Raw genomic sequence first — 26,399 nt, forward strand, 5'->3', positions numbered from 1 at the left:
CTATACCTACTCTTATGTTACTCTCTGGGTTGGAAGTTTATTTCAAGAACGAATTGCCATCCTTCTGAAGGGCCCTTAGGTTGTTAGGCACCAACCCTGACAAGTTTATTTCAGTCGAATAAATTTAACAATTTCTTCAAACTCATAGTAAAGTAAATGGCAAACTCCCACTTTCACGAGGCTAACGAGAGAAAACCTGATTGATGTTTGGTAAATCTTGAGATTTTCTGACACAGTATGTGGAGAAAATTACTATCAATGGCAGAAGGATTGAAAACATGAGTGTTTTGGCAACATAACCAAATGGTGACTGGGGGAGAACTTTTTTTTAAATAGTGATAAATGGTTAATACCCAGAATGCATCTGCTAGAAGGTTGTTTTTGGGAGGTTTGATTGTACTCTACATAGGGAATTAGATTTGCACTTAAAGTGGGGAAAAAAATCTGCAAGGCGATGGGAGATGGGCAAGGGAGTGAGACTAGCTCTTGCAAGGAGTTAGCATGGGTCTGACAGGCTGAGTAAATAGCTGTGGAGTAGCAGGAAGCTATGATGCTATGCTATCACCACAGAGGAATGCAAAATGGCCAGCGATATGCAACGCAGGATGTATTCTTCCCATAAATCACCACATTATTTACACCCAAGCAGAACAACCATTTACCATTATATCAAATTCTGTACCCAGTCAAATCTTGCCCTTTGCTTCAAATAAAATGTTGCCAAAGAAAAAGTTTAAAATCAAATCTGAAGATAATAAAAATCACAATTTTTCTTTATTAAATTTGTGAAGAAAATGTCAAATACAGAAATTTGTGGCAAGGTGACAATAAAAGTACAGTATAACAGAACTTGTTTTTAAACAAAGAATATTGCTTACTTTAAATTATATTGTTCATCAAATTTAAGCCTAATCTTGAATGTCTCATGTCCACTAACAAGAGACCTGTACTACCACCAAGGGTTTCTATTTTCCTAGTCAGCATAGAAATTATCTTCCATACCTATTTTTACAGATATAAAGCAAAATTCACATAATGTTATGAAATACATCACTTTTGCAAAGTTAATGATGCCATCAGAAACAAAATTATGTAAATTTGTCAGGCATCACATTTTTACAGCTTTTTGAGTTCAATAAAGACATTGGCCATTACAAGATACAGTCCTCCTGTTACTGAGAGGGAGGAGAGAACCTAAACAAAGTATCTTTGAATGATAACTACTATTGGAGACATGAAATAAAGTTCATGTTCAATACAGTTTACAGCAACCCTTGTCGTTTCAAATCTTCATAGGTTTTCTTATTAACTACATTTCCACTTGAGTCTTCATATTCTTCCTGTAATGTAAGAATATGAGTAACTAGTTAAAACACTTTTGCTGAAAGCATTCTGCTTTTGTTCTCAAAACATTTAATCGAGATTGCAAGCCAAATTTCACATTTCGGAATCAAATTTATATAATCCTTTAAAAGAAAACAAATACAGGACAATACTATTTCACACCATGAAAGAATCACTGAACCTATAATCACACTCTTAGAATTCGACTCAATTGTTGGCACTAACCAATGTCAAAAGTCAGGAACAAAAACAAAGTTGCTGGAAAAGCTCAGCTGGCCTGGCAGCATCTGTGAAGGGAAAAATCCGAGTTAACGCTTCGGGTCTAGTGTCCCTTCCTCAGAACTGGTGGTGGCTGGGAAAACGTCAATTTATATGCAGAAAAAAGGGGAAGGGAATGGGGTATAGAGTAACCGATAGGACATAGCCTAAAGAGAGAGAAGAGCAGTTGAGCAGACAAAGAGTTGGTAACAATTAGCCTGGAAGGGTGAATAGTTATTAATGGAGACTATTAGTGATTACACACTACCTATCATTAGTCACTAATAGTCCCCATTAACAACTATTCACCCTCCCAATCTGATCGTTATCAACTCTGTCCGTCCCACTGATCTTCTCTCTAGCTTTACTCCCTACCCCATTCCTCTCCCCTTTTTTCTGCATATAAATTAACATCTTCCCAGCCACCATCAGTTCTGAGGAAGGATCACTGTACCTGAAATGTTAACTCCTTTTTTTCCTTCACAGATGCTGTCAGGCCTGCTGAGCTTTTCCAGCAGCTTTACTTTTGTCCTGATTTACAGCATCCACAGTTCTTTCAGTTTTTATTTAGTGCCAAAGGTCAACTCCCACTTTCAATCTATGGCTTCATTACATAACAAATGCTAGCACTTCCTTGATAGCTCACTTTTTCAAGGGTCACTGTTTGGTTAAGATGTCAAATGCAAGAGATGGCACAGCTCGATGTGAGAAAGAGCAAGGCAAACTTTCCTGGTGTCTGGGGGGGCAAACATTTGAATTTCAACCAACATCACAGCCAGACTGACTAGCCATCCACCTAACTGTTCTTTACAAGTGCTGGCAAATTACCTATTTCACTTGTTTATAAATATAAAACGATCAATACTGGAAACATGCCACCTTGACTGTACAGCATTTGGGGACATTCCAAGGACATCAAAAGGAACAATATCAAATGCAAGGCTTTTAAAACTACTTTTTAACTTCACCATATTTTACATTCAAATATAAATAAATGTTTTGACATATTAAGAAACAGGACTTGGTGCAAATGTTAAAAAAAACCTAAGGCTCTGAGTGGGCCACACAGTTGCCCTGTTACCCGAAGCTGGTCAATTCCAATTTCCTAAAGCCCAAGTAAATGCTGGATGAAAGTGGCTGCAGACACAAATACATGTTGGAAAAACACAGATTGTGGTTTAGTTATGAAGCCACAAATGCAAACTTTTTCCACTAGTTTTCTAAGACTCAATCACAGAACTATACAGTGCAGGCAGAGGCTATTTGGCCCATCAAGTCTGCACTGACTCTCTGAAGAACACCCACCCAGACACTCCTCACCCTATCCTCATAAACCCAAATTATCCTTGGCTTATCCACCTAGCTTGCACACCCCTAGACAATATGAGGCAATTTAACACAGCCAATCCACCAAAATTGCACATCTCTGGGCTGTGGAAGGAAACCGGAGACCGTCACCCAAGGCTGGAATCAAATCTAGGTCACTGGCACTGTGAACCACTGTGCGGTCCACTGAGTTGACAGATTGCCAATGAGCAATTCTTGTAAAATTTTCAGAAACTTCTCGTCATAAAAATTAGTGAGGATCAATTCAATTACCAAAGATCAAAAAAAGCGTACATCAGCCCATCTGAATAAAACTGATTGAGTAAAAGTTAGGATCAACTGGCATTTCAAATAGCTCAGGCCATTCAAAAGGTGAGAGCTCCAAATCACAAATACTAATGTAAATTAGAACATGCATGAACAAAGTAGAAAATGGCTCCTATAGCAAATACCAAACATAAAATGGTGAACTAGGTTCAGAAATAAGGTGGGAAGCTAAATAAGTATGAACAGCTGAATTTACTGCAGCTGTGTTCATAACACAACAGGGTTGGAGGATGTGACATTTTCTAGTAAGTGGGTTTTGTAAACAATGACTTCTCAGACTGGTTACTATTCAGAAATTATATTGCCAGGAAATTATAAAAGTGCCTACAGTTTCCTAATTAGTAAAGATAGCTAGAATAGGCTGACACTGATTGCGGTGAAACCGGCCAACCATTGACAACAAGAAATCTCTCAGCTAAAACAGGCATTGTATTGTACATGTTACATGATATTGTGACTATTCTGAATGTTGTTGAGGAAATATTGAGAATTGGGAATTTACATAATTGTATAAAAGAGGCCTTATACAGTGGTAATGTCACTACTTTCAAGTCCCAACTACTGAAAAGATATATAATGTAAACTCAAAAAGTTGATTTGAAAATACTGAGAATTATGAAAAAGTAACTGCCCTTTCTACTATAAGCTAGTTATCAAATGGCAGGCATGATGTTTCACTGAAGGATAAATATAGCTGGTATTCTTTAGTGGAACGTTCAAACGTTGCAACCAAGTCCCCCAAATAAGGACACAAATTATCTGAATAGCTGGTTCACATTCCCCAGCCTCACCTTTCGTCTTTCCTGGAGGGCATCGTACATCAAAATCTAATTATTAGGTCTTAATCCCATTAATTGTTTCATTGTAACAGCAGTTAGGATATCTGTACTAATGTCTTCCGTGTCTGGATTTTGATCTGTGCTACAACGGTCTATCCAATAAAACAAGTAATGACCATGTCTTTTTCAGAAGCTGACTAAAAATGAGTCCTTGTTTTCTGTTGATTTGCTACCTGCGATCTGTGTCCTTGCATGATTAGCCCCAGAACCAATTCCAATTTTTTTTCCAGAGACTTTGAAATACCTCCAAAAGAGCTGGAGTACGTACAGATGTATTCCTCTGCACACGTGTGTATTCACACATATAGTTTCAACTGAACTGTACAATGTGCTCATTGAGAATTAAAAGAAAGAAAAAGGCATCACATCTCCCCAAAACGATATTGTTTACAAAAACCATGCCAAAAAACAAAACCGGAAGAATATAACCTCACTGTTATCTTGTTCTCGGTCTCAATCTCATAGGTCAAACAGTTGTTGGCTGTTAAATATCAGCTCTAACTTCACCTTCATCATCAGATTTACCTATCTTGCTGTCAACATCACAATCATTATGAGCATATCATACTGTATGTAATTTTTTTATCAACTCTTTCTCAGGGTTACTCTATTATATGTATGCACATTCTAATGCTACTTTTAAAAATTCTTTGTTAACTAATATTCCTTTTAGGTATTTAAACATTGATGTGTTTACTAGTGCATATTAATGCTTTTACCACATCATGAGGCAATTGGGTGATCTATTGGATATACAGGAGAAGGCCTTCATGGTATCCACATTTGTTAGCAGAGGGAGATCTGTGGTCCTTCGCTCGTGGATAATGAGGAATGAGTGTACATCATGAATTTCTACTGTACAGTTTTGAGTTCTCCTGGTTGCATGGTTACATGACGCGTTACTGGGCCATCCTCGGCCACTTTGAAAACACAACTAGCAGCAATTAGGATACATTAAGCAATATGCTTCATTCAGGCCTCAAACAGCTCATTTACATAAAATTACCTCTGTGTCTGGCTGCCATCTCTCTGCTGCCTTTGAATGCTTCAGTTTCGCCCACACTAAGTGGAAAGAGAAAGTTATTATTGTTCTTCTCCATATAGGACAATAGCGTGAATTATTTAAGCTAGACCAGTCACAGAAAATACAAATCTGAGTCATAGCTTGTTCAATTACATCCAACCTGTTTGATTTAAAGGTAGAATTAAATATGGTATTGGAGCAGGTAGCACTTTGATTTCAATTAATCACTGGCAAGCAAATAAAATTAGCATTGTTATTGTTTCAGTACAGATTTTCATATTCACCCAAAAACAAACAAATGAATCCACTGTATCAGAAATAATGGGAACTGCAGATGCTGGAGAATCCAAGATAACAAAGTGTGAAGCTGGATGAACACAGCAGGCCAAGCAGAGGATGTGCTCGGCTTGCTGTGTTCATCCAGCTTCACACTTTGTTAAATGAATCCACTGTGTTTACTTAAGGCTGATCCTCTGACTAGCTTTCAACATGGCTGCCCTGATCATGGATCTTCACTGTGAAATTTATGTGTTTTGTACTCTGCCACTGTTTAGGTAGCAGAAATAACGACAGAAAAATGGAGAAGCTGGATTTTAGAACTACATGGCTGATGGTTTGAGAACTAAACGAAATAAGAAATTCTGCAATTTTTTTTGAATGCATGTACCATTCTGCATGTACCAAAGTGAAAAATCAAAATGGCAAATATAAATTAGGATTAGAACACAAGGAGTAAGCATGGAGGGTTAGCATTTCTTTTGAAAAAGACAATGTAATTAACTTTTGAAATCAAACATCAGCCAATGCTCATGAAAAGAATTTAGAAGCGTAGAATATAACTTTTAATACTAGAATCACAAAAATTTCACACAAGACAAGGAAGTTGTTTACGCAGTCACCCTACAAGGAGACTACCTATGAAGAACAACAACAAAGTTGCTGGAAAAGCTCAGCAGATCTGGCAGCATCTGTGGAGGAGGGAAAAAAACAAGTTAACGTTTCAGGTCTGGTGACCCTTCCTCAGAACTGTTCTGAGGAAGGGTCAGCAGACCCAAAACGTTAACTCTTTTTCTTCCTCCTCCACAGATGCTGCCAGACCTGCTGAGCTTTTCCAGCAACTTTGTTTTTGTTGCCTGATTTACAGCATCCGCAGTTCTTTTCGTTCTTACCTACGAAGAATGCCTTTATATGTAAACAATACAAATGAAGAGCAACTTGAAGCTGAAATCACAACCGTCATTTTGCCTCAGAGTGGGCTACCACTGCCAGTTACAAGGTCTCAATCGCTATGATCTGTTAAATCAGCAGAGTATGGATTTAACCATCAACTTTCCTGTTTCAAGAAGCTCAGTACCCATGTTACATAATGCTTACCCCAACAGGGAATACAAGAACTCTAGTGAAATGAATGCTTAAAAAGAAGTGCAGTGAAGCGGAAAGTCTTATGACTGTGCAGCACCATTTCAAAACAGGGCTTACTTTGGTGAGATGCAGTGTCCCACATGAACAAATCTAAGGCGAACATTTCAGTTGTTGCTACTACCATTTAGTGATTTCAGAGACTTTGCATTAATTAGAAAGGGATGTGAACTTTTATCTGTCAATGATGTGCTACATGCAGGAATACAAAATTGCAGAGCAAAAGATATTAGAAATATGGACCACAAATGAACTTTGTCAAAGGGATGAAACTATTTAGTAATTCTTAAAACATACAATTCACCTGTTGCAAATCCTCCAATTTCTCAATTTATTTATTTTCAGAAGTTTAGGATTTAAGATTGAAAACTGATTAGACAGTAAATTTACTTCCCTTAGCATCTAGAGCACATTTTTGAAGTACTATATCATTTTTATATTTTCTAACAAAAGTTTTAAGAAGCTACTTGTCACTTTTTCCCTTCTGGGGTGGTTGAAAAAGCAGAAAATTAAAAATGATGTTTTTAAGAATAAACTTTGCTGTTAGCTATGGGCTTAGACAAATATAAAACATCTTCTCAACAATCTGAAATGATTGTAAAGGGCCAAAGTTCCATTTCTTTCTGAAACTTGTTTTATAACTAATGATACTTGGAAATAGTTGGAAAAAAAAAAAAATCAATAATCGACAGAACAAATGGATAGATGTAATAATAAGCAACGTGAATCATTAACTTGCCTTTTCCTTTTAGATGCTGATGGATCTGCTGCATATTTCCAACATTCCTTTGGTTTAAAATAGACTTCGTGTTTCACAGCTGTATTCTTGCTAAAATTATCTGCCCATTATGGATGTTGGACATTAAAACTATAACTGGCTACAGAAAGTAATAAATCTTATGTAATTGTTAACACAATACAATTTAAAAGGTCTGTTAACTTTGGGTAAAATACTGAACTGCACAAAATCACTAAAACACTCCACACATTTGAAGCAATGCCTCTGTAATGACAAAGGCTCAGTATCATTTGTCTGATATTGGTGGCTATTTAGGATATATACAACTAGTGAAAGTGGTAATGAATGATTATTAATCATTCTAGGAAATGCTTTGGACTAGTGAAGGTTTACATTGTGATTAAACCTGAATTTAATAGAAGAATACTTACAGGATACGGCATCCTCAATTTGGGTGACATTCGCGAAATGTGCTGTGTTAGGGATTCCAAGACACCTCATGCCATGAGCATGGCGCCATTCCTAGAAGTTGTACAAGAAGATCCACATTTACAGTAATAATAGAGGAAACTTAAGCAAACTTAAAACTATCAAATAGCATGCCATTTACTGAACAGCAGCTGGCTGTGATAACAATTTATTCAATCAATCTCAGTATCACTGATACCAGAAATCAGACTGTGCCAATGCACCACAGAGGTACAACATGCCCACATCTTTGTGACCTTTGCAGCCAAGATTTCTTGATCTCAGATTTTTTTTAAAAATTAATTCATGTGAATATGGACATTGTCAGCTGGGCCAGCTCTCAATATCCATCCCCAGTTGCCTTGAGAAGGTGATGGTGGTGAGCTGCCTCCTTGAACTGCTTTGTACGTGTGCTAGGGGTAGGCCCACGAAGCCATGAGGGACAGCACTTCAGATTTTGACCCAGTGACAGTGAAGGAACAGCAACATATTTGCAAGTCGGTACAGAGAACGGTTTGGAAGGGAACTTGCAGCTGGTAGTGTTGCCAAATATCTGCTGCCCTTGTCATTCTAGCTAGACATATTTATGGGTTTGTAAGGTACTGTCTACGGAACCATGGTGAATTTTTAGCGGTGCATATTGTACATGTACACATTGCTGCTGCTGTGCATTGACGTTGTGGATCTCTGCCAATTAAGTGGGCTGCTTTATCTTGGAAAGTGTCAAACTTCGAGTCTCATTGGAGCTGCAATCAGTCAGGCCAGTAGGGAGTATTCCATCACATCCCTTACTTGTATCTTGTAGATGGTGGACAGGCTTTTGGGCATCAAGAGGGGAATTATTCACTGCAGGATTCCTGGCATCTTGCAGCCACGGTCCTTACATAGTTAGCGCAGTTCAATAGTCTTTGGTCAATGGTAGCTCCCAGGTTGCAGTGGGGGGGGGGGGGTTCAGTGTTGGCAATCTCACTGAATGTTAAAGAGTGATGGTTACAATCTCCTTTGTTAGAGACTGTCATTGCTTGATACTGTACAGCATGTTATTTGCCACTTTGTCAGCCCAAAGTTGGATACTGTCCAGGTATTACTACATTTGGAAACCGACTGCTTCAGTGTCTGGAGAGTTGTGAATGATACTGACAATTGTGCAATCGTCAGTGACCTTAGGATGGAGGGAAGGTTATTGATGAAGCAGCTACAGGTGGCTGGGCCTGGGACACTGCTGTAAGCTACAGCAAAACTTTAACAAGGGAATGTTATTTGGCCCTTTGAGCCTACTGTATCATTCAACACGTTTGTGGTCAATCCACTATCTTAAATCGTTATTCCAATTTCTCTCTATATGCCTTGTTGCTTTTAATAATTCTCAGTATCAGCCTAATGAACTTTGCTGCACTCAATGATAATTGTATCAACTATTAGGTAGGGAGACCAAAACTACATACAATACTGTAGGTGTAGTCTCGCCAAGGCCTTGTATAACTGCAATAAACCATCCCTATTCTCGAATCAATCCTCTTAACAGTGAAAGCCAACACTGTCCCTTCCAAATTGCTTGCTACCTGTTCACTTCCATTGACTGGTGTACAAGGACAATGAGATCCATTCGTACATCCATTTTTCCCAATATATCACTAGTCAAATAATACTCCGCCTTTTGGATTTTCACAACAAAAGTGTAAAACTTCACATTTATCCACAGTATACTGCTTGAGCCATTTGTGGCCCACACACTCAAATCGTTTAGATCAACCTGAGGCCTCCTTGTACCATCCTAACAAGTTACAATCTCACTTAGTTTTGTGCCATCAGTAAATTTGGAAACATTGCATTTGGTTCCCTCATCTAAATCATTTACAAGTCAGAAATCACAAGACACCAGATTGTAGTCCAACAGGTTGATTTTAAATCACAAGCTTTCAGAGTGCTGCTTCTTCAGGTAACTGTCACTTCGCCTGACAAAGGAGCAACGCTCCGAAAACATGCAATTTTAAGTAAATGTGTTGGGCTATAACCAGGTGTCATATCTTCTGACTTCGTTCCACCACAACCTAACACCACATTTTCACATCAAATCATTTATGGGTATTGTGAATAGTTGAGATCAAAGCACTGATTCCTCTGGGACATGACAAGACACAGCCTGTCACCCTTCAAAAGACCAATTTATTCTCGCTCTGTTTCAGGTCTGTAACCAATTTTCAATCTGTACTAGCATATTATCCCAACTTGTGTACTGCAGGTTTGTTCCCTAGTCTGTTAATAAATCCAAATACACATCTATGGGTTCTCTGCTTATCCATTCTACTAATTACAGCTCTAGTAGATGTTTTGCCACATTGTTACAGGAAGTGTGGACTGAAATCACTCCCACACAGCTTTAGAACACATGCACAGGGTCTAAAAGCAATTTGTTTTCCCCCTAGACTCTCAGCTCTAAATTGTAACGTTGTTTAAGGAAAGGCATTAAAGGAAAATTACAATTCAGGTAGACTGTCACCTTCAGAATAAAAGCATTAAGATCCTAGATGTGCAATTCACCATTTGATGTGCAACAAGCAGAAGTTTCCCAAGGTGTCAGGGGAAGAGGTCTACATAGGAGTGGCCCAAAATGCCTCAGTATATCACCAGAAGCCAATGAAAAATAATACTAATTAAGAAATCATAATTGTTAGTCCCTTGTCTAGGAATTAGTACACAGTCCAGAAGAAGGAGAATATAACCAGTTTTAAAAATCCCTACAGAGGTATTCACAGAGATTAAAAAGTTTACATATGAAGTTAAAATCATTATTCTTACAGCAAAATGGCGCTGGAATGCTTTGGGTCCTCTGTATGTATAATTTCCACAGATTTCACAATTATAGTTGATGTTCAAACCATGCAGCTTGTACAACCAATATGGAATGGGCTGAAACGGAAAGTATAGAGTCACAACAAAATAAAATGATAGAACTACAATGCAAAATTATACGTAATAAAGGGCCTGTTCTGCGCTGTATTATTCTATGTTCTATTACAGTAATGAATTACAAATTAATTTGCTCTGCCCTCTACTGGTGTTCAATAGCGTTGCTGGGAAATATTTGTTACAACATATTGAAATATCATCGATTTGCCATACTAAACACAAAGAACCACCTTAAACAAAAATACCACAACCTGCTTCAAAACTCACATTACTAATTAAACTCCAGCCTAGACATAAGCAAAGCTACTAGTTTTGATATTTAATTGTTTTCAATACGTCACAATATAGTGACAAAACTAAGCTTTCAAACTATTGGAAAAAAAGTTACATGCAATTTTTAAAGAACTTTATTTCTAGAAGACTACAAGCCAAAGATGTAGAAATTATCCTGCAATTATAGAAAACCCTGGTAAACCCTACTTGGAGTATCAAAAGAAAATCTAGATACCACACCTTAGGAAGGATATACTGGCCTGGAGGGAGTACAATGTATTTTTACAACAATGATACCTGGACTTCAGGGGCTAAATTACAAGGAGAGACTGGTCAAATCAGGCCTGTTTTCTCTAGAACTTGGATCAGATCACCCCTTGACCATCTAAGTCTTCAAGATATTGACAAAAAAGACAATACATAAAGATAAATTATTTCCATTGGATGGGTTTCTAGAACTAGGGGACATAGTCTGAGAATTAGGCCAAGACCGTTCAGTAGGGTGGTTAGGAAGCACTTCTCCATATAAAGGGTGCAAGATGTCTGGAACTAATTTTTGCAAATGGCAGTGGATGCTAGATCAGTTGTTAATTTTAAATCTGAGATAGCTAAGATTTTATTTAGCAAAGGTACTAAGGGACATGGGTCAAAGGCAGATGCATGGAGTTAGGCCACATATCAGCAATGATCTCATTAAATTGTAGAAAAGGTTCAAAAACTGAATGGTCTACTTCTGTTCTCATATTCTTACCTCTAGGACTCAGCCTCGGATATTCTGGTATTCAGACTCCAGCGTTTATTATTTTGAGGAATGCAATACTTGGCCTTTATCTTTTTTTTGACAAAACCTTACATTTCCTTTTGTTTTAGAACCTCGGAAGGTGAAGTAGATTCACCACCACTCAAGGGCATACCGCACTTACAGCACAACTGCTTTGTTGTGCACGGTACTCAATTTTGAGAGTGAGGAAGACTCCTCACCAATCAATGATCACGTCCTATTATGAAACAAAATATATTATGGCTCTGCATATTTACACAGCAATTCACGCTCTTTCCTTTGTGTAATGCTTAACATTTTGGGATATAGATTTGACACAGTGCCAGTTATCAAATTAGAATCATGAAAGTATGCGGAGAGACAAAAAGGCAGCAGAACATGGATTATTAAGAATGCAGATTAAGATGGGGTTCACTGGAACCTCAGCAGTCAAAATTAAAATTCAGATCACACAACACTCGACTGTCTTATTATTTAATCAGCAATTAAAATTACCAGAGAATACAAGTATGATCTGTGACCATTTTTCTTTGAGCTCACCTTGCCATCCCAACCCAACGGCAGATTCTTGGGATTATAGATGATTTCATTTTCCTCATCTTCACTTTCACTCTCACTGACATGCTCCTCTTCCTCCTCCTCTCGTTCCTCACCAGTTCGAGCTTGCTTGCGTTGTACATTTTCTCTGGTGAGCTGTCTCTGTTCCTGTCAAGTGGATTTAAAAATAAAATGAACACTCAAAGAGCCACAGTGATCCTTGAAGTATGCCACTTGTCCCAGTCTGCCAACATGAAAATGAACCATTTATTCCTAATCTTGGTTTTTCATTTGTTCACCAATCACTAATCCATGCCAGTACATTACCTCTTATCCTATGTACTTTAATCTTTCTTTATCAAAAGCCTTTTGAAAATCTAAGCATACATGTCTATCTGCTCTCCTTTACTAATTTTGTTAGTAACATCTTCAAAAAACACCACCCATTCGATTTGTCTCATAAGAAACAGAGAAATATCCCTGAGCCACCAGCAACTCTACAGATCTAGACACTCATATATGCATAATTGAGTTATGACATCTTGCCCTCCAATAATTCTGGCTTAGAACTGCACAAGTCCATCATCACTAGCCACCTTTTATAGGACAAAAAACACTGAAGTACAGCAATGACCATGTGTCCGAATTCTCAGATATTGTAGCAACAATGAGCTAATTATGTGAAGATTTCAACTGATGAATAAACTACAGCTGACTGTGTAGAATTAGCCACTAACCGGTTTTAAGGATTATTTATGGAATATGCAATAGTTTGCAAAAGTATAAATGTAATGCAAGAGGATTGTTACTATTAAGAATAAATGACTGTAAATAACATCTGTGTAACGTAACTCAATTTGTATTATATACTAGTGAATAGCACACAGTAGACTACAGCAATGTGAACATGGGATTTGATAAGGGCAAGAATATTAATCTACATAATTCACAATAATTCTGTTTGAGTGAAGACTTCCCTATTTGAGGTCACAATATCAAACAGTCAATTGGAGAGAGGTGAATTGTCATTTGGACAGCAAATTTTGCACGCTGAAATGTCTTTGCAATTTCAGGCTTAGGTTAAAAACATATTAGAAGCATCTTAGAAAATTGTTTAGTATCAGCAAGATCGTGTGAAATGCTGTTTCAATAAGTTTCTTGTAACTTCCCAGTGGCAGTACTAATGGCAAGTCAAATATTACACTGCTTTGTGTGTTAAGAATGACCAGTGATAAAAACTTGGAAAAATCAATTGCAAAAACCAGTGCTGAGCCATTAAGGGTCAAAAGCTTTCCAGTCGAATATTCATCAGAAACCACTAGAGGAAATTAAAATTGTTATCTTTTTGTGTTAGAGAACATTTTTGCCCACTATGATTCAAAACAATTGTTAGCACTGTTGCATCAGTCAAATCTTTTTACTTTCATCATTTTCAAATTCTCAGTAATTCTCATACAACATGAAGCTGCTATAATTATCTCCTGCTACGTGGGACTCCTCTTTGCATTCCATCTTGTTCCAAAGTAAAAAAATGTATAGTTTACGTTCAGACCACCCCAGAATCCACCAGATGTCAGTTCAGCCTGGTTTCAAATAATTTGGGAATAACAAGGTCAACTACCATTAAAGGCAAACAAAATACATGCCTCAAATTTTGGAAGAAAATTTAACAAACTTGTTTTTAAATTTGCAATGCAAATATACTCATGCCCAATTTGTCCACTTGTACTGTGTCCCCAAGTTTTAAACAAAAGTACTTGGTAACGATTTTCTCGTTGAATTTTACCTTAATTTAAAATTTATATTCTGGCTTGTTTTCAAATCATTTGGAAAAACAAGACCATAAATCTTAAGAAGAGAACAGCCTCCTAAAAGTTACATTTGTGTTAATGCCTATGAACATATCGATGCTCTTTCCCTTGCAGGAACCAAAGAAATGCAGGTACAAACAATGCTGGCAACTCTGTTTAGCTGACAGACTAATGTTTCTTGGAAAAATATCATCTAAAAACTAACTATGCTTTAGAGTAATACTGCTTCTTGCTAAAACATTTTCAGCTTAACTCATTAAATCATTGCGTTTTTAAAAAATTTAACAGATTTTGTTTACAAGTCATTCAGAGTTCACATTTATTGCCTTTTATGAATATGATATTTAATTCACTAAATGCAACTGTAACATAGAATGTGCATATTAAGGAATGTCAGTCCAAGCGCAGCACATTCTTGAAATACAAGTGCTACATTTCAGTGCAACAATTGTGGTGACAGCAGATCCTTTTGCTACAATTCATACGATCTGGTTGTTCCATTAATATGTTAAATTATATCTTTTACACAAGATATACCAAAATAATACTCTACTGGCCTCCTGGAATAAAAGCCAGCATCAGTTCAGACAAAACTAAACAAGTGATCAATTTTAGTTTTAAACAATGCCAGAGTAAATTATATGTCCCACTAATCAAACAGTCAACTGAAAAGCAACAATCTCAGAAAACTCACCCCAAGAATTTCTATATATTCGTACACTTGAGCTTCAAGAAAAGCAATTTCTTTGTTGCGTTCTGAGTCCCTGTAGTGGTAGCGGAGTAAAAAAAAATTAACTGTGTTGAGAGCAGTTTAAAATATATCAATTCAATACAGACAGGCATCACCTTTAGTCTTTCATGCTGCAGAACATACAAGATCTTAAGGAACAGAAGTAAGCTATTCAGTCCATCAAGTCTGCTTGCCACTTAACGAGATTGTGGCTGCTCTGAAAATCTTAAACTCCACTTTCCTGCCTTATCCCAATAAACCTTCAATTCCAGAATAGATAAAAGCTATCCAGCTCAACCTGAAAACACATAACAGCCTAGCCTCAATAGCCCTCTGCAGTAAAGAACTCCACAGAGTGACTATGTTTGGGAGAGAGAAAAAAAACCTTACCTCTGTCTTAAATCGGCAAACCCTTCCACAGGTTAGGACCTTTGGTCCGAGACTCTCCCACAGAGAGAAACAACTTTGTGCCTACACTATCAAACTGCCCAAGAATCTTGAATGTTTCAATAAGGTTGCCCCTCATTGCCCTAAATTCCAATGAGTGCAAAGCTATCCTTTTCTACCTTTCCTCAAAAGAAAATCTCTCCACACCTGGAATGAACCTAGTGAATCTTCTCTGGTTAGATGGGCTTCAGATCAGTACGACAGGTCGGCACAACATCGAGGGCCGAAGGGCCTGTACTGTGCTGTAATGTTCTATGTTCTGTGGACTGCCTCCAATGCCATATATATTGCTTTAGATAAAGGCAACAAAACTGTTCAGAGTATTTCAGCTGTGGACTGACTAATTCCTTGTATAGTTTTGCAAGGCTCCCAACTTTAACATTCCACTCCCTTTGAAATAAAAGCAAACATTCCATTTGCCTTGAGAAAGCAGAGTCAATGCTTTGGGTCCAGTGGCGCTTCTTCAGAGCTCAGTTTTGAACTGACTAACATCCGTTGCTTCAGCCAATACATGAAGGATAGATAGATATATGGACAAGGTACCATACAGAATTATAGCAATGGAACTCAACCCCAGTAACTTCCGATGAAGAGAAGGGGAATAAGTTACAGCAAGATGTAGAGGTTTTTTTTTGAAAAAGAATTTTGTGAAGAGAGTTCTGCTGGATTGATAGAGAAAGGAAAACTGGAAGAATGGGTCTCCTGCACAACTGGACATAATCTACCTGATATATCAAAGGGCAAATACACAATTTTATATTCTACTGACTTCTTAGTGCCTTTAGATTTAGACTTCGCAAACAGAGAAGGGTCCAGTGCCTCCAGGGACTTCCCTTTAGTACTGAACAACCTCTGGGCTCTCTCTTCTAAGGTTCTGAGAAAAAACAAGAAAAAAATGCATTTCACTGTTAATGAAGAGAACATTAAAATATATTCAAAGCCTTCAAACTGCATTTAAAATCAGTAGCCCATTAATTTTAGAGCCTATTACAAACCTACAGGCAGTGAATTTCAGAACATCAGTTTATATCAACTGCTCTTGTATTTTCACATTATTCCACATTTTAATAGTTAGAAATTAAACACTTTTGCAAAGTGGTTTCCAAACATTTACAATTAAAGTGCAAATTTACAAATTAAATTTATTTTCTTTTTCAAAAACCAAATTTCAAACCCAGGGAAAATCTTCCAACCTCCTAAAAACAAGTTTAAAAGTTATTCCAAAAAAAAACTTTTGAAATTCAGTGTTGGGGAAGATATTGGTCTTGGGTAGTGGGGTAAAACAGTGACAGCAATGGAATTAAAACTCCGGCACTGTTTCCAGCAGGGAGATTAACCAATGCTACTTGTTTTGTCCCACTTCCTGTGATGAATTTTTACTCTATAGTGTTTAATTATGTAATTTGTCAATAAGCTGAACACTTACCCACCACATTTCAGACCCAAAGCCATTAAGGCAGATTTCAGTCTGTCCAACCCCAAGGAAGCCAATTCCTGTTGATTCAAAGAGTATTTTTAAATATATAAATGCCCTATGCATTAAAAAACAAACAGAACTGCTCAGTGCATACAGTCGCAAACAGGACTCTCTTAAAACAGTTTTGCAATTGTATCAAAACGAAAAGGGATGTAAACAAAAGATAAATCAAATACAGTCATCAAATCAGAGTCACAACGAGTACACCTAGGGATGGAGTTGATGCAGAGTCTCACAGTGGAACTCACGGCAGCCAGATGCACTTAATCAACAGAAGTTCCATGTCAATCTCCCAATGGCAGGAAACCTATCCTCACTAATTCGAAGAACGGAAGCAAAGACATGGGATATTCAGCTACCAGTGTCAAGACATAATTTACGTTCACTGGTGAACAAAATAACACCTATTGTCTCAGCCCACTGAAACCTACAGCGCCATGAAGATTTATTGGGAAATGATTTATTGGGTTGCCTCTCAATGGCTCCCTTGGCCACTTTGTTTTGGATCGTGGGGCTGATGAATATCAATCCCTTGCCTTTGCCTTTGATCTCCGTGTCCCCCATGCCGAGGCTCATGTCCTCTCCCACTCACCACTGGCCCAGGGTCCAATGACGTTCTTGACCCGGGTGGATACAGTGCCATCGGTAGCCACTGCTCCTGCTAGTGACTGGTACACTGCATGTGGCACTTCTGCAACCAGAAACCTCAACCATAGGGAATGCCCAATGGTGGCCACTTAAGTCTGCAAGGACACCTGATTCCTTAAGACCTCCCACACAGAATTTCTGAAGAAGGGTCTAGACCTGAAATGTCAGCTTTCCTGCTCCTCTGATGCTGCTTGGCCTGCTGTGTTCGTCCAGCTGTACACCTTGCTATCCCACATAGAACTGATGCGAGCTCCCCACTGGCTGTCTGACCATTGGGCACACCCCTGTTGTTCTGACAAAATCCATGCTCCTAACGGTCTGTGTTCCTATCCCTCACAGGCTTATAGATCTTTATAGCACAGAGGGTCCACTCAGTTCATTCTATCCATGCTGGTCTACAAAGATCTGACTTTACTAGTTCTATTTTTCAGCTCTTGGCCAAAAGACAAGGAGACTGTGGTAATTAAGACAAATACCTAAATACTGCTTAAATATTAAGTGAGTTTCTGACTCAACCACCCTTTCAAGCAGTGTGTTTCTGACTCCCACTTTCAGTGAAAAAAAAATACTATGTTCTCAACTATTCTCTTCGATTTAATGTAACAGGGAGAAATCTATGTCCCCTGGTTACTGAACCCTCTAATGGATAAACTGCCTGCCAATCCACCCTGTCTATGCCCCTCAAACTTACACAGCTCTATCAATCCCCTCTTAACCATCACTACTCCAAAGAAAACAACTCCAGCCTATCCAATTTTCCTCATCTCTCAGACCTTCTATTCAGGCAGCGACCTGGTAAATTTCTTCTGCACCTTCTCTAGAAGAATGGTGGTTTGGGGGGGGGTGGGGGTTCTGTTAGTTCACTTAGCTGGTTGGCTGGTTTGTGGTGCAGAGTGCAGTGCATTGGTTAAATTCCAGCTGAGGGCACCATGAAAGATTTTCCTTTTCACTTCCTTCCCTTTCATATGAGAGAGTTAAGATGCCACCCTGAACCACTGAAATCCATGGTACTGTACGTAAACTAACAATTCCAATTTTTTTTTTTGGGGGGGGGGGGGGGGGGCGGTGGGAGAGAATTCCAGGATTTTGACTCAGTTACACTGAAGGATATATTTCCAAGTCAGGATGAGGAGTGACTTGGAGGTAGTGGTGTTCCAGTATATCTGGTGCCCTCGTCTTTCCAGATGAAATTGGTTGTGATGACTCTCGGGTCTCTCTCCAATGACAGCGCAGCCCTGTGGTCCTCTGGGAACAAATCAACTTTACCTTATCCAATAGAATCACATCTACCCCATTGTTTAGTGACTAGATCTACACACAGCATTCCAGTTGTGGTCTAACTACTGTTTTATACAGTCCCAACATAACATTGTTGCTCTTATTTTTCATGCCTCGTCTAAAAGAGGCAAGTATTCCACATACCTACACAACCATTCTATCTCCCACCTTCTGAGATCTATGGATATGATCATCAAAGCCCCTTGATCTTCAGGATTTTCTAGACTCCTAAGATTCGTAGTGTAATCCCTTGATTTGGTAGCCTTCCCAACTGCATTAACTCTATTTTCCCATGCTGAATTCTATTTGTCACTGTTTTGTTCAGCTGACCAGTCCATTGATATCCAGCTGCTATTGAAGGCTATTCTCCTCACTATGTACCACTCCACCAATTTTTGGTGTCATTAACAACTGTCTTGATCATGCTCCCTATATATGTCTAACTCATTAACGTATACCTTCCAAAGCCAATGACTAATTTCATCGAGAAAGACAAGGGCACCAAATATTAGGGAACAGCATTGCCCCTCCAAGTCACTCATCATATTGACTTGGAAATATACTGCTGTTCCTTCAGTGTAACTGGGTTAAATTCCTGGAATTCCCTACCTAATGGCACTGTGAGATTACCTACAGTACCATGGACTTCAGTGGTTCAAGGCAGCATTTTAGCACCATGTTTTCAAGGACTGTTAGGGATGGGCAATAAATGTTGGCCCAGACAGCAATGCCACATCCCATGAATGAATTTTTTTTATAAACTCAAAATTAGCAAGGCTCTCCAGCACAGAGCCCTGCAGAATCTGACTGGAAACAGATTTCCAGTCACAGAAATATCCCTCTACTGCCACCTTCTCCTTGATGCCTCTTGGCTGATTTTGGATCCTCTACCATGAATTGCATAGAGCTTTTACTTTCCAGACCAGTCTGAGGGACTTGACTATTATTCAGTCATTGTTATATTATGCTTGCAAACACTGAGCAAGATGAAGATTGGGGTTGACAGAGAGAAGAGTTCACCGTTTATCATCATTTGAAAATTGGCAACAAGGTATTGGATACACAGGGTGCCCACAATGAAATAGTATAATTTTTATTGTTGATAAAGGAGTGGGAGTAGTGAAACTTTTCACGCCCCAACACAGCATTTTAAAAATATCAGAAGGTTTGCCTCATTCCTGCCTCTTCGCTCGATCCAAACGCACCAATATACAATAAACAAAGAGAATGCAGGAGAAATTCAGCAAGTCTGGCAGCATCTGTGAAGAGAAAAACTGTGAACATTGAGTCCAGTACGAGTCTTTTCAAAGCCACCATTAGACGCCTATTGACGTTAAAAGTTACGTGATGTGTCAAGGACTGCGACTTGATACTACAAAAAAGGTTGAGGGGGCAAGACAGAATGTTTACCATGGTGAAAGTCATGAAGTGAAGTGTGATTATAGCACAAAAGTTTCAATAATATACCACTTCCTGAGCTTTATTCCCACAATGACACAATGGACCAGAATTTGCATTATCTGAACCCCATTGAACTCTAATCCACTTTCTACACTGATTTGGCCAATGGTGATTTTAGAGCAAAAATGATTCAGAATCTCACCAGTGTATTAATTTAAAAACTTGCATGTGACAAACTGAAATCACCACAGACTCTCACAAATACTAGAGAGTAAAAAAACTTGAAAGAATAGAAAGAATAGAGAGAGTATATTTTCCATGTCCCTTTCTTTACCTGATAGTGAAAATAAGAGTTCAAAAAGTTACCAAACTATTATGTACGTACATTAAATACAGCCATTTTAAAAATACATAGTTGTAAAATATTTTCACTTACAAATATAAATAAATACCATTTAAAAAAGCATTTAGGGACACAGAACATTTAACTTTGAGAAATTTTGAGTAAAGATCACCATAAGGTTAAAACTAAACCAGAGAGAATTAAAACAGTAAACAAGTAAAATGACAACCTACTTCCCAGGACGAGAAAGCTGACAGATCTAAATGAGCTCCAGCATGAGTCAGGGCGCTGCTTGTTTCTTTCTGTCAAGAGAAATGACAATTATATTAATTCAGTCAAAATAAATAATTCACATAAGTATTATCAACATGGACAGACTATTCCATGCAATACTACGAGATTTGGTGACATAGCTCAAACCACCAGATTTAGGTTTACCCCAATCAAGTAATCTCTTCACAGCACAGAGGTTTGTTATGAATAGCTACATTCAGAATCACATTTAAATTATAGAGTAGAAAATGTTTTTAATCTGCATTATAGTCCAGTGTTCAATTGTGTGAAAATGTTTTGAGCTGTCTCATCATTAATTGCCGAAATTCCAGAGTTCCTCATATGTGAATCACTCAGACCCGGGGGAAGTTTTAACTTTTCTCCTCCTCACTGTATAAAGGCCAATACTTCATTTTATACAGTCCAGTGACTTGTCACACTACTAACATCTGTTTCTAGGCTAAAGTAAAGCAGATTTCCTTCCCTTAGGACATTAGTAAACCAGATGGATTTTTATAACAATCTTGTAGTTACAGGGATGCCATTGGGCAGCTTTTTACTTTTGATTTTTATCAAATTCAAATGTCACCCTCTACCATGATGGAACCTGAACGAATGTCACCAGGATATTAACATAGGGCTCAAGATTACTTAGTCCAGTGATGCTACCACTCCATCGGGCAAAAGTTGGAAACACATACCAACAGATTAAAGAACAGCTTCTTCCTCACCGTTATCAGACTTATGGACAAATCTCTAAATATACAAGAGTTGATTTTTCTCTACGCCTTCTGTGTAGCTATACCACTATATTCTACATTCTGTTTTATTACCCTGATGTTCTTATGTAAGGTATGATTTGTCTGGTTAGCATGCAATACAATACTTCTCACTGTATCTTGGTAGACGTCTCAACAATAAATCAAATCGTAATCCTCTGCTTGCCATATTTATCTTGCTGATTCTGTGGTTAGAAACTCAATGAGAGCTCTTAGTGAATGTACACACTATAATTCCCCTGAGACCTTTGTGAAGTACAACAGACAACAGATAGTGCTGTCTTGGTTATATCCTAGGGGCTGGAGAGCAGCCTGAACTTGGGAGAAAGAAAAAGAAAGAAGAGAAAAATAAAGAGAAAGACAAAGTGAGAGGAAGAAAAGAGACAAAGAGAAATTCTACTGTTAAAAAAAAGCCTCAACATCAATTCAAAACTCTTTCTAGCAATTCTATAATGCACCTAGAACTGCATCTTTTTAGAACTATTTTATTTGATTCTACTATTTTCTGATATTGTGCCCCACCTCAATCTAAAATAGAATATTTGGCCCTCAGCATGTTAACAACTCCCATTCAGAACACAAAACAGACATAGTGTACAGAATATACAAGAAATAAATGTGTTTTCTTGTATGCTACCACCTTTGTTAAACAAGCAACACTGCAAATATTAAGCAGTATAGTGCGGTATTAAGAACTGCAGATGCTGGAGAATCTGAGATAACAGGGTTACAGCTGGATGAACAAAAGAAGGGTCAAGGCCCGAAACATCAGCTCTCCTGCTCCTCTGATGCTGCTAGGCCTACTGTGTTCATCTAGCTCTACACCTTGCTATCTTATATAAGCAGGAGAGCGATGCTTTTCTGTAGTTTTAATTCTCAGATGCAAAAGATTGATACAGATTGGCTTCACAATGGTCTAGGAATATTGAAAATCACTATAATTTTCGAATAGGAGGAGGAGAGAGGCCAAACCAAGTGAAAATGCCGCTGAATATAAATATTCCAAAGTTATGGTGGTCAAGAAGTTAGTTAGTTTATTTTGACAAGCATGTTTACTCCAACACATTATTACACTAGAATAATTAACACATTACATACTGGCCAGCCAGGAAAGGTGCCATTTTCCCATTTTTTCTCAAAGTCAATTTGTATTTTTCCAAACAGCTCATTCTGATCCAATAATGGCTTCACACGGTCAGTATAATCTTGGAGGTAGTCCAACAACATTTCCAGATACCTAGGAGAATCAAAATATCCAGAGGAAATTAACTTTCCAGTTACGTACTTTCAAGAACAATAACTCCATAGTATATAGTGAAAAAGGTAGTGATTCACATTTGACCCAGTTAAAGCAAACCAAAGCATTGACAAAAAAATGCATTTGTGACTCAAAAGTCTAAATGATGTGAAATGAGAAATTGTAGCCTTTAGTTTTCATTTTTGCGGTAGTTTCTCCTGAATACATAACACTTTTCTTTAATTCATCCATGGGCAATTTAAATTTTTTTTCAAAGAATTTCTTAATTGGAAACCTTTCATAAGTTGTACTCACTTCAGTTTTATCTCTCATTTTCTACCTTACCATGTGACGTGACAGCTGAGAAACTGCAAACCATTTGCAGAACCCATGAAACAATGACAGAGGCAAATAAATAAAATTTCAGTGCAAAATGAGACTAAGTAAGCCAAGTGAAAGCAGAAATATACCAAAATTCAACATCACTACCAGATAAATTATTCAAATTTTACATTTCACAACTGCATTGATATAATGTAAAAAGTTGCAGCAATTGGCCATACAGCCTGTAACATCATTGAATTAGACTATTATTTTCATGTTCTTGGCATTAACTCCAGTTTTCCATCTGATCCCCTAATTCTTGTTTGCTCCATAGTCCAAGTAACTAGCTCAGTCTACAATATTTCAAATGTCCCAGCCTCCGCAGGTCTCTATGTAAATCATTTTAAGAGATCTATGACAGGGAAGAATCTTCTCTTCATCCCCATCTTAAATGGATGAGTTTCTTAATCTCAGCTACAAATCCTAGTTTGTGATTCTTCCTTCAGGGCAAATATCCTCTCTGTAATCAACCCAGTCTATAGGATCAAAAGAACAGGAGTAGACTATGTGGCCACTTAAGCATAATCGGCCATTCAACAGAGTGGTGACTGATCTGACATTCCTGTGTCCACTTTCCATTGTTTCCCCAACAACCCTTGATTTTTCTGCTGATCAAGAATCTATCTCAGCCTTAAATATACACAGGACACTGCCCTCATAGCTCTCCGAGGCTAATGACTCTCGACACTCAGAGAAGAAATTCCTCATCTTAAGTTGGTGTCTCTTCAAACAGATACCATACATTAGACTCTCCCATGAGGAGAACCATCCCCTCAGCATTTACCCTGTCAAACCCCTAAGAATCCTATGTTTCAATCTGATCGCCCGTCATTCTAAGTGAGTAGAGTCACAACCTCTTTAACTTTTGCTCTCAAGACTATCCCTGCATACTAAGGATTATCTTAGTGAACTTTCTCTGAACTGCCTCCAACGAAATGATAATTTTCCTTAAATAAGGGGACCAAAATTGCGCACAGTACTCCAAATGTGGACTCACCAGTAACTTGTACAGTTGCAGTAAAGACTTCTCTACTTTTACTCCAAATCCCTTTAAATAAAGGCCAACATACCATTAATCTTCCTGATTACGTGCTGCATCTGTGTGCTAGCCTCCTGTGTTTCATATACAGGTTCCCCCAGTCCCTTTGTGTTGCAGCTTATTTAGTTTTTTTTCTCCATTTAAATAATACTCCTTTACTCTCCATTCCAAAATTAGCAATTTCATATTTTTCCACATTATAATCCAAATGCCAACATATGCCCACTTTATTAACTTATCAACATTTCTCTGTAAACTGTTTGTTTCCCTCTTGCAAACTGCCTTTCCACCTATTTTTGTGTCATCTGCAAATTTGGTTACAGTACATTCACTTTCTTCCACTGAGTCTTTAATATGTACTGTAATAAGTTGTGATCTCAGCAATAATCCCTGTGGAACCGCACTGTAATGGTTATCAACCTGAAAAGAATGCCTTCAGGATTCTTAATTCTGACCACAGAGAACAGTATCTCTTCCCTGTTTACTGCCTTCTGGATTTTTTTTTCAGTTCTTCTGAAGCCAATGAACACAGGCCCAAATTACCCAAAACTTTCTTCAGAAGACAACCTTTTTATTCCAGGAATCAACCTGATGAAGCTTCTCTGAACTACTGACATAGCAAGTATCTCTCTTCTAAATAAAGAGCACTTCAGACAGGGTCCAACCAACACTTTCTTCAATTTTATTCCATCCTTCATGCAAAACAAAGGCATTCCATTTGTCTTCCTAATTACATGCAGTACACTAACTTTGCATGTTTCATAAAAAGACACCCAGTATTTTTTGTATTGCAACATCTACTTAAGTAATGCACCACTTTTCTATTCTCCTAACTGAAGTGGATAACTTTGTATTTTCCTATATTATGTGCCATCCGCCAAATTTCTTCACACTCAATTTACCTATCTGTATCCCTTTCCAGTTGGTGTGCCCTCAAGATTTGCTTTTCCAATATTTGTATCAGTAGCAAATTTGACTACAATGATTGCTTCATTCAAATGAACAAAAGGTTGTAAACAATTGAGACCAAAGCGTTGATGACTGGCACTCCACTAGCTATCTGGCCAGTTTAATATATCCACTATTAGCTTCTTATTTTCAGTGATAAAATATCACTCTGTGTTTTCCAGCATCTCATATTACTCCTACTCACCCTTTTCCTAATATAATTGTAACAGTTCTTCACTCATTTGGATATCACCTTTTGTGATTTCAGGACACTTCTAATCACTTTATATCCAACAAAGTACTTCTGAAGCATAATCACTGGAATTATGTAGGAAATGTGACAAAGAGATTGCACACAGCAAGCTTCCATAGATGGCAACAGGGTAATGGTTTTTGTGATTTTTATGAGTGATAAATATTAGTCTGGACACTAGGGATTTATCGTCTGCTTCTCTTTGAAATAGTGCCACCAGTATTTTCATTTCCACCTGAGACAGCAGGTGGACTTGTGGTTTAATGTGTCAGCTCAAAAGGGGGCACACTCTCAGTACAACTATCGCTTAGATTTTTGTTCTCAGTGGAACATGAGTCCAGAGTTTGGGCTGCAAATTCCAAAACGGTCCACACTCAGGCTGGTGAAGTATGATCTGTATTTTGCATAAAACAAACATCTAAATTGATACGCCATCTGATTTGATCAGCCAATCACTATGATGTATGGTTCACAAATCTGGCATCACACTGGTGTTAAAATTCATACACAAAGTTGTTTAATTGTGAAGTGGACATCTTTTGAACAGATTTTGTTGTACAGACTACAATGAACCAGCCTGTGCTTGCAAAATTCAAAGAAAACACGGTTGCACGATTGTTCCACAAATAATAGATGCAAGAGACCACAGTTTAACTAACAACAAATTTAAGATAATCAGTTGAATTTGTAATTGGTTTTATACATATTTTTCATACAGTCCCATTTCATTACTTCTCTCCCTGTCAATTTTCAACAGGGGAGGCAAATTAAAAACAGATAAAATTCTGTACACTTAACTCACACGTAGGATAGAACATTTGAAATTAAAAGTAAAATTAAACTTTTGAATGCACGAATACTTGTGTGAGCTATAGCTTTTCTGCAAGGCTGTATTAACTCAAATGGCAAGCACAACCCTGTTGTAACTACATCAATCTGCAAGGTCAGGATAAAGCCATCTAAAATTAAACAACTGGACTTACAGGAGAAGAAAACCCAATGATTCTAATAGCCAAGTACTTAAATTGATACTCATTAATAACTTGGTTATTTAAAGTTGCTTGCCGAAAACAGCTTTTGACATACAGCAAGAATGATGAGCAGCA

The 26,399-nt window shown here is 37.9% G+C and overlaps 1 protein-coding gene across 1 annotated transcript in view; it reads right to left on the bottom strand.

Annotated features, from left to right (window-relative positions):
* Window positions 1-746: 746 nt before the first annotated feature.
* The window catches only part of sf3a3 (splicing factor 3a, subunit 3), a 37,743-nt gene continuing 12,090 nt past the window's right edge, over window positions 747-26,399 (bottom strand). The window contains exons 8-17 of the mRNA XM_048558155.2: window positions 22,531-22,669; window positions 20,614-20,682; window positions 16,660-16,727; window positions 16,003-16,107; window positions 14,751-14,820; window positions 12,249-12,413; window positions 10,544-10,654; window positions 7,708-7,798; window positions 5,101-5,156; window positions 747-1,340 (exon numbers count right to left, since the gene is read on the bottom strand). Coding sequence (XP_048414112.1) covers window positions 1,263-1,340; window positions 5,101-5,156; window positions 7,708-7,798; window positions 10,544-10,654; window positions 12,249-12,413; window positions 14,751-14,820; window positions 16,003-16,107; window positions 16,660-16,727; window positions 20,614-20,682; window positions 22,531-22,669 — 952 coding nt within the window. The 3' untranslated portion in view covers window positions 747-1,262. The remainder of the gene's footprint in view (window positions 1,341-5,100; window positions 5,157-7,707; window positions 7,799-10,543; window positions 10,655-12,248; window positions 12,414-14,750; window positions 14,821-16,002; window positions 16,108-16,659; window positions 16,728-20,613; window positions 20,683-22,530; window positions 22,670-26,399) is intronic.

This window comes from Stegostoma tigrinum, chromosome 24, assembly GCF_030684315.1.
Source record: "Stegostoma tigrinum isolate sSteTig4 chromosome 24, sSteTig4.hap1, whole genome shotgun sequence".
Taxonomy (NCBI): Eukaryota; Metazoa; Chordata; class Chondrichthyes; order Orectolobiformes; family Stegostomatidae; genus Stegostoma; species Stegostoma tigrinum.